The following is a 9,695-nucleotide window of genomic DNA, read 5'->3' as shown; positions in this document are numbered from 1 at the left end:
TCGATTTCCATCCACACCTAGCCTAATTCGATATGGCCATTTCGAATTTAGCGCTACTCCTCTCGTTGGGGAGGAGTACAGAAGTCGAATTTAAGAGAGCTCTATGTCGAACTAAATAGCTTCATGGTGTGGACGGGTGCAGGGTTAATTCGATGTAACGGCACTAAATTCGACATAAACGCCTAGTGTAGACCAGGCCTCTGAGGTTCTACTGTATATGTTGTTGTTGTTGTGACATTATGAACTTTCACTTCTTACAATTGAGCTCACAATTAGAGTAAGTTTGAAGACCAAATTATTACAACAGTACATTTTTATAAAGTTTTATAAGCACAAGAAAATAGGTGTTACAAAGCCAACTGTTCTGAAACCTACATTCAGTATGTATATAATGAGTGCTAATGGAGACTGTTTGTAAAATTGTGACTCTGATTTGTTTTAAATAGGTGAGTCTCAGATAGGGTAAAGAGGACTCTGCTCCCAGACTGTCATAGTAGGTGCTTAGCAATGAAAGATACTGAGGGGGCAAGATCCTGTACTTGCAGCACCTCTTTTCCCAAAAACGTATTCACACGTGTAAGGGTTTTCAGGAACATAATCTCTTTAAGATGTTCAGTTTTCTGCTGGTCTAAAGAAGGAGACTCCTTAGTTCTTTTCCAAACCCAGACTTCCTTAATGGCAACTCAGTACAATGCTACTACGCCATTCAGCTCTTTTCTTAAACACTGGTTCAGAACTATAAGATTATTCCATTCCCACATCTATTTTGGAAAAAATCTGCCTCTTGCTGAATAACTTGAAAACAGGAATATACAAAAAATGTTTTTTCTTACATCTGCAGAAACAGTCAGTTTGGGGCAGGCATGATCATAAATTGTAACTTTGTAAAGGAAACCTTTAATTAGCCATGTTCCATATATAATTCCCGTTCCAGATGTAATTCACCAAAGAAGAGTTTCCACTCTTATCTTTGTAAAACAATAGCAAGTGAAAAAAACTAGAACACTATTACTATTGTTATGTAATATGTTAATATTGCCTTGCATTAATACCCAATGCTCAATTTTGTTTAGGCTACCCAAAGATGAGCATTGCTCTGAATAAAACAGGAAGACCTATCGCTTACTCATGTAGCTGGCCAGCCTATGAAGGAGGGCTTCCCCCAAAGGTATCTCCACTGTCTGATTTTATTTTATTACTCTTTAGCTGACAGTATTTAGCTAATTGGGACCTCTTGACAAATGGCTGGAACGTATTTGAATGAACTGCACACCACCCAGGCTAGTCCTATTCTATTCCATTCATTTCTGCATACTGGCACCACCTTGTTAGATGAACAACCTCACTGCACTAATGAAATACCAAAGTCTTCTGCTTTTCAGATGCTTATAGGAGAAAGCTGTACGTTGTAGGTACCAATCTCTCCCATTCAGATTATGAGTATGACATTTGAAAATAAAATAACCTGGCGAAGGTGTCTGCTCTTCTCAATTTACAAATGGCAACTAAACCACTGTCTTAAAATCAGTTGTTCTTCCTTTGGAAAAATCTGTTTGAGAACAACACAGATTAATGTTCTGTGCTAGGGAACATTTTACTTCTTTACTCCCTTAGAAATTTAGAAAACCCTATTTGCTTTTCTGGAGAACAAGTCAGCTTATTTGTTTTTTAAAATGTTTTATATCAATACCTTTGTGAATTTGGTGGTGGAAAATACCACTTAAATATAGTATAAACTGTAACAAACCAGTATTTATATACATTGTCCTTCCCCATCTACTTTTGTTTGTCTGACAGCTCATAACATGATATTTCACAGCCTAGTAGTTCCAGTTCTGAAGCCTAGTGATCCAGTTAATTTTGCATCAGATGATTGTGTCATAATGGGGAGAGTTGACTTCTGCTATTGTTGACCCACCACAGCAATTAGTGTTGGTAGGAAAGCAGCAGAATAAGAGGGGAGAGAAGGAAGGGAGGGAAGAGGGAGAACAGGAGGCAGCCGAGAATGGGAGTTGTCGAAGTTGCTCAGAGATTATTAATGGCAGTAGCAGTTCTGGCACAGGAAACAGGTCAAAGGTGCAGAATAAATGTAGTTTATTCAGTGGCTGTAGAAATAAAATAATTTATTTCATGGATGTGATGATCACATATGTAGTATACATATAAATATATTACTTATGTTTTTATTAAGATAAATTATACCGTACTTGGTGACATTTGTAACCTCTGGAGAAATTTTGGTGACATCCAGGATTCCTGGGAGAGTGTTCTAAATATTATTGAGTGGTATGGAAATAACCAGGATGAACTGCAACCTGCAGCTGGCCCAGGAAGATGGAATGATCCAGATATGGTGATGTTATCTTTTTAATATTTTGTTTTCTGTTGAAATGTAAATAGATCCTGATAAAAAAGTAATTTAGCAAGACTTTCTAAAAGACAGCTGTGAACAGCCAATGGACAAGACTGATACTATGCACTTGTGCATAGAAAACATGTCCAGCAGTTAGAGCAGGGACAGAGTCAGAACTCTTGGGATCTACTCCTGCCTCCATCACTGACTCACTGCATCATTCTTTTTATCTCAACTTAACCATCTTCAAAATGGTATAATACCATTAGAGGTATTTATAGCATGAGATAAGTATAGAGATGTAGTGGCAGCTCAGTAGTTAAGGTTGCACTGTCTTTGCATTGAAATCTGATATAGACAGTGTTCACATTTAACTATCTCAGGAAAAAAAATTCAGTCAGAAATTACACATGGATCTCAAGCCAAAATGGTTTTTAATCTTAACTCAGAATTTCCTATTAAACATTTTGTAAATAACTAATGTTCTAATATTTTTGGTTTAAATCAGTAGGTACATATTTGCTACCTTAACTTTTTTTTCTAGGAATTAATGTTTGTAAAATGCCTTGAGATCATCTAGTGAAAGATGTTCTACATGAATGCCAAGTATTAGTGTGGTAAAAAAAGCTTTTCTTACTAAAATTATAATGCCTCATCAGTGGGGCCCTTGGGTTCATTACCTATATTAAAAATAAATATCTAACATAATAGTCATCCCCTTGTTAGCCACCCCAGCCACTGGGTGGAAAATCCCTCTCTAGATTTGTCTTGAGATCAAACAGATATTTGTTCAGGAAGATGAACCTTGCAGGATGCTCTCAGTACCAGCAAAGTTGGGCATCAGAGGGAGCAAGTTACAGCTGGGGAGCTTCCATGGTGACTGTCTTGCCTCCTGTTCTTAAGAGTTCAAACCGAGGGAATGTCAACAAGAGCTCTTCAGTTTCTCATCCAACTGGATGGTACAAGCAGCATTCTTTCAGGTTGCAAGTCTCAAAATTAGATAGCGCTTCAGAAATTTAAAAATCCAGTAATTTAAATTTCACCTGTCAGCAGAATGAAAACCAGTGTAGTGACTGGAGCACTGGTGTAATTTACTCACACTAACCCACTCCACAGCACATTCAGCACAGGTAAAGCATCCAAGTGGCCTGCAAGGATATTCCTGAGTAAAGCACATTGCAGTCTGACCAAGGTGTGGAACACCAGAGCCGGCTATGCATAATAAAGAAAGACTGCAACTTTTTTGTTAAATCTTGGCCCACGGTAAGGCCTCTTTGTGCCACTGGAATGTAGCAAAGAAACCTTAAAAGTTTCTTTAAATGGACAGCAGAGGATTGTCTTGGCATGGAAGAATCTTCAGATGATTTAGGGCTGGCTACATTGGCTGTGTATCATCCTTCCCAGCCTAGGGAGTAGGGCCGGAGCATGCTGCACTTCAGCAATCCCAAGAGACTGTTACAAGCTGGAGCAGGTCTCAGGCTAGTCTAACTTGCACTGAAGGACAGTTCAGTCCCTAGCCAGCTCCAGGATGAAGGTACTTTTGCTGCCTCCTCTCAGCGGTGCTGAACTCTGCTTTGTTGCTGCTGGGGATTTAGCCCCAAATACATAGTGGAGACCTTCACATTGTGCAGCAAAGGCCCCAAATTCATAGCAGTTACTTTTTGACCATGAAAACATACAGTTGGATTGTTATACCACCAAAGTGATTTATACTTTGTAATTTACTTACTGCAATGCTTTACCAGTCTCTATTCCATCATAGCAATAAAAAAGACCACAGCATTTGGTGATGGTTTACCAGAGGAGAGGGTTTTCCTGCAGTTCAGTGCTGCGAAGCCTCCTGGTTTATCAGGCTCCCACTTCAAGTTGTCCCTATAAGTAGCTGTGTTGCTTGAGGGCATAGTTTTTGCCTTCCTTTATTAAACCCAACTAAAATGTTAAGCCCAAGGACTGGCTGCCAGCCAGCTGTTCTGGTGGACCTGGTGTTGGCCACGGCTGCTGCTTCGGCTGCCTTGGGGCTGGCCGCCGGTCAGCTGTTCCAGCAGCCACTGCTCCAGAAGCCTTGAGGCTGACAGCTGCTCCAGCCCTGCCCCAGAAGTAGTAACGGAGGTCCCAGAAAGTAACAGAATTCTTGACTCTGTGACAGAATCCTACCCTTAATTATAATCAGAATGCCAATGGCACAAACGTCCAGAATGCTTCATGATCTCCTCTAGTTGTGACACAAACATGTTTAAGAGGAAGGGTGGCAAAGTGGAACCATGTGTGACCCTGGCTGGGAACACACTTGAGGTAGATACCAAAAACTGCTGCCCAAAATAGCCTAGCAGAAAAATATTGGTAAACATTTAAACAAATATATTACAGTCAAAGGGAGGCAATTAAGGTAGCCTTTCAAAATCTGAATTGCTCACTCACTCTGGGGGTGCAAAGGGAGACAAGTACATTTTATTGATGGGCTGGTAAATTTAAGATAATTTTGCAAGTCTGCACAGAGGTATTATGGAAACAGGATTTTGTGATGAAGGAGAAGATATGGTTCATTCTGAAATCGAATTTTGGGACAAATGTTGTATAAAAGACAATACAAGTAACAGTCCAGTTCTGCAAGCTTTCAACTATTAACTTCAGTAAGATTTCTGCACATAGAGGGTTTGCAGGATAATGCGCTAAATTGTAATGTAGTTGGCTTTTGGCGTATATTATCATTCTTTTAAGAGAGTCACATTTGCAGTACCTCTAAGAGCCCATGTCATGTGCCAGGACACTGGGATCTTGGTTTGTGATTAGGGCTCCTAGGCGCTACTACAATACAGACAGTTTCATTTAACAGTATCTGATTTATTTCAGCTGATCATTGGTAACTTTGGCCTGAGTTATGAGCAGTCAAAAGTGCAGATGGCATTGTGGGCAATCCTGGCAGCCCCTCTCTTTATGTCCAGTGATTTAAGGACAATCTCTGAGGATGCCAAGCACATCTTGCAAAACAAGCTGTTGATTTATATAAACCAAGATTCTCTGGGGATTCAGGGACAGCGCATTATGCAGGTACCCAATTTGCTAGTTGTCTACTCTCTATATTTTTGTTTGGTTTGATTTTTAAATGATGGTTCTGCTATGCCTCATCACCAAGCTCTGCCAGAAACTCACACTTAGCAATATGAACTTTATCTTATATTTCCCCAAGAAAGGAAGCTTCAGAATTTTTCATTTTTAAAACAGCCTTTCCAGTCCTTTGGTAATAAACGTAAGTTGTAGTGATTTGTTTTTAATCACTTATTTAATGTTGCTGGAAAGGTTGAGGAAAGATGTGTTAATCTACACACTCCTATAATTAATTACTTTTCCTGCCACTCTCTCCTCCCACTCCCTCTCTGCATACATAGGTTACACATTCATTGGATACATATGAATGGAATTTACACCCATTTTATGACCAGTTTACACATAAGTAACTCACACTGCCAATTACATCACTAGTGAATTTGGCCAAGACACTTCCACAGGAGTTGCACCAGCTTACATCCAGTCTAAATTTTGTTAGCGTTTTTTTATTCTATCAGTTTCTGTGCTGATGTATACAGCCATTTAGGCTTCATATAATGTTTTCCTTTCTTGGAGGCTGAGAACAACACTTCATCCAGTATCAATTTGGATTCAAGAACAGTGTAATTCAAGTGGCGATTTACTGAGTTTCTCTGCCTCTGCTTCCGAGTAACTTTTGTCCTTATTTGTGTGACTTTCCTCTAGATCTGTAGGTTGATCATAATACATGCTTAGAGTGCTCTTAGGCTCTAGAGAGAGTCCCAAGAGTCTCAAAAGGTGGATGGGGGGAAAGTGGGTCAGTTCATTTTACCATCATATCCAGTATGAGAGCCTGAACTCTCATCATATCTAGCATGAGAGCCACACACAAAATGGGAAAGCTAGTATTTTATTACATAACCATCAGCAAATGCTGCTATGGTAAATACTCTTCACTTCTGCCTAGGTTGGTCTCTACCCATACATCCTGCCATAATGATAAAACTACAATTGTTTCAGGATTACCACATTACTGAGATGTCTCAATCTCTTAATAGTTACACAAAACAAAAGATGTGTACAGTCTAGCCTTGTCAGTTTTAATAGTTGATTTAGTTAAACACATAAATGTTCTCTCTTCAGGGATAAAAAGGTATCTGGAAACTTACTATAATCTTAATGGATGCAGTGTCACATGGTGTTCTCAATTAAGTAAACAATCCTACTGACAGCAACAGAGTTGACACAGTGGTGCTACATGGATGCAGTAGAATGGAATTACACAATCTTTAGCTGCTGCAAAATGCCACCCATCCGCATCAACGGGTGGGAGAAATTGATTGGGCTGGCAGTGAAAGGGGGACAGTCCCAGTAGCAATAGAGGGAGACACTTGCCAAGGGACAATAGGTAGCTCCTCCCACTGGGAGTCTCTGGCACCTATTGGCCAGCTGGGAGAAAGGGGTGCTGATTGGCCAGCATGCCTCATCTCCCACAATTTAGCCCAGTGCAGGGACCACGTGGAGCCTCTTTCAGCTCCGTTCCAGCAGCCCACTCTACCCACCCAAAATGAGATTGGGAACCCAGCCTGAGAAATGGCGCGGGTCTGGCCTATCACCTGATTAGGGGGTCAGGAAGGAATTTTTTCACCCATGGGTCAATTGGCAGAGGACCAGGGAGTTTTTTGCCTTCCTCGCAGCATCTTCAAGCCACAGTGGGCTAAGTAGGAATGTATTTAGTTCCTAACTGTGGTATTGGTTATTCATCACAACTTGCAGCCGGTTTCCAGTGCAGTTAAGAGAATAAAATGAATGGTTCCGAGAGATAAAAGACCTGAGATTTTGGTGATGGGCCTTGGGCTCATATGATAAGGTGAGACCATGTGGCCTTTGTAGCCAGTGTCATTCCTTATGATACCTTGGGGCCTTCCCAGGCTGATGTCTCCACCCTGCTGCACTCTCGATCCCCAAATATTGCATATGATAGGCTAAGGCTGTGAGGTTTGAAGAGAAACTTCCCAAGAGCAGACAAATTCCTAACTATTTAAGCCAAATTCTTCCCTTGGTTATGCTAGTGCAACTGCACTCGAGTTACACATCTGTCCTGCTGACCGTGTAAGAACTATGCTGACCTCTTCCTAACTGCAAGCTACTCTTGGATATCTGTGCCCTGATTGTGCCCAACACTCCAGCTGCTCATTAGATGAAATATGTAGGGCTTTAACAATAGAGTATGATAGAATATATGGAAGAGTTTGGTCCTGACTGACTGGAATGGCAAATTAATTTAGATGCCTAGAATCACATCAAGAAAAATGTCTTATGTGATAGTTTGAATGAGACACTGGATAAATAGGACCCATGTGTAGAAAGAGATTAGAAGTAAGCAGAACTTTTGATTGTTTTACTCACTATGGAAAATCATTTGGAACTGCTGGAAAGATGGGTGGGTAATCATATAATTGACAACAGTGGATGAAGTGAAAGTATAAACATATTCTTACAGATTAAGTATAGAATTGTATCTACCATGTAGCTGCACAGGCAGAAAGCGGAACCAAGGAACTTCATACAGTTGGCACACTGTCAAGAAAAAATTGTAACACTTAACAGCATTGGCATAGATACAGGCCCTAGGGCACTGGAATTTTTTTTTCCCCCAGGTAAAAAAAACTTAGTTGTAGCACTCAAATTGAAGTAATCTATTTTCCCTATTTTTAGCAATTTTCTAGATCTACAAAGGCAATAAAACTTTTTAAAGATAGAAAAAGTAGGATCATTATGTAAGATAGTTGCAAAAAAGGTGCACAAAACCAACACTGATGCTGTTGCAAAACATAGTAGATGCACAAAATCAGCAACACTAGAAATGAATACTGGAGCATGCACGCATCCAGCACCAACACCTACTGATTGAGAGAACATTTGGGTCAACCTGGACAACATATAAAGATCAGTGTGTGCCATTCAGTTCTTTCACAAAGCTAGCTGTCAGAATCAGAGATCATTTACTCATTTTACTACATTCCACCTTCACCTATTCTGGGAGAAAGTTATAGATTATCCCCCCCAAAATATAAACAAAAGATGCTCTTTATTAATAAGCATAAGTGTCCATCACAGAACAAATTCATAAGATTATAAAAAATGTATCAACAGCTTGCTTACATTTTTAAAACACCTGGAATAATCAGCATTTTGATCCCTGCATACCTTCCACTGTTGTGATGTAAAAATGTGAGCAGATTTATGCTGCCAAACACAGCAAGATGTAATATTTTCTTAAGACAGTCTTATTTGGCTGTAGGAGGTCAACTTACTGTAAGACGGTCAGGGCAGGCACTTGTCTACAGTACCTAAGGGTATGTCTACACCAATAAAACCCCAGCCACTGGCCCTTGTCAGCTGACTTAGGCTTGCAGCGTTCAGGCTGCTGGGCTGTAAAATTGCAGTAGACATTTAGGCTTAGGCTGGAGCCTGAGCTCTGAAACCCCACAAGGGAGGAGGGATCCAGAGCCTGGGCTCTAGCCCGAGCCCAAACATCTACCCTGCAATTTTCTAGCCCTGTGAGCCTGAGTCAACTGGCATGGGCCAGGCACAGGTGTTCTATTGCAGTGTAGACATACCCTTAGATACTTTTAGTTGCAGTATAAGTAACATCTGGAATCCAGTTAATCCCTAAAGCAGCACCTCTCACTTCTATTCTCTGAGGGAATTAAGAGCTAGGAGAGATGGCCCATATTTTGTTCATCTGCATCAGGTCTGTACCCCCATCACATCTATCGCAGGGATTTCACTCAGCTTAAGTGCAAACTAATAGTAGTGCTACTTTTAAGTTAGTTATAGTGGTGACAGTTTCTGTGAATAGTATTGTAAGCACAAAGGGATGTGTGTGACCTTCCATGTATCCAGTTTCGGAAATGATGATGCAAAAACAATGAAAATGAATCACTACACTATACTTCTATTTGACAGTGGCGTCATTTTGAAGTATGGAAGCGAATCCTGTTCAACGGACAGTTTGCCATAGCGGTTATGAACAATGGCACGGATGGAATGCCAAGACCTTTCGCAACCAATTTAGCACTACTGGGTATCCTGGATTGCAAGGAGGGATACAAGATCTATGATGTTTTGGAGCAAGTGTTCTTAGGAGATTTTGCCCTCGATACAACTATTAACATACAAGTTACTCCAACGGGTGTAGTCTTGCTGTTTCTCAGGCCTCTGTGTTCTTTCACCTAATTTACAAAACCAATCTTGAGAGCCTAAGCACTTGAACTGCAATAAAGAGATGTTAACTAGGGTAATTACAATGGCG

At 40.4% G+C, this 9,695-nt stretch overlaps 1 protein-coding gene across 1 annotated transcript; it reads left to right on the top strand.

Moving 5' to 3' along the window:
* Positions 1 to 1,073: 1,073 nt before the first annotated feature.
* LOC112124808 (alpha-N-acetylgalactosaminidase-like) lies at positions 1,074 to 9,689 on the top strand (the record flags this gene model as incomplete). The annotated part of the gene is made up of 4 exons (XM_024223279.3): positions 1,074 to 1,168; positions 2,192 to 2,353; positions 5,204 to 5,401; positions 9,350 to 9,689. Coding segments are annotated over 4 exons (725 nt in total), but the record flags the coding sequence as incomplete, so codon positions are not given.
* Positions 9,690 to 9,695: the final 6 nt, after the last annotated feature.

This window comes from Terrapene carolina, unplaced genomic scaffold (genome assembly GCF_002925995.2).
Source record: "Terrapene carolina triunguis isolate 2854851 unplaced genomic scaffold, T_m_triunguis-2.0 Scaffold12014, whole genome shotgun sequence".
NCBI lineage: Eukaryota > Metazoa > Chordata > Testudines > Emydidae > Terrapene > Terrapene triunguis.
Note: the sequence above shows the minus strand (reverse complement) of the source record. Positions and strands in the feature narration are given on the sequence as shown.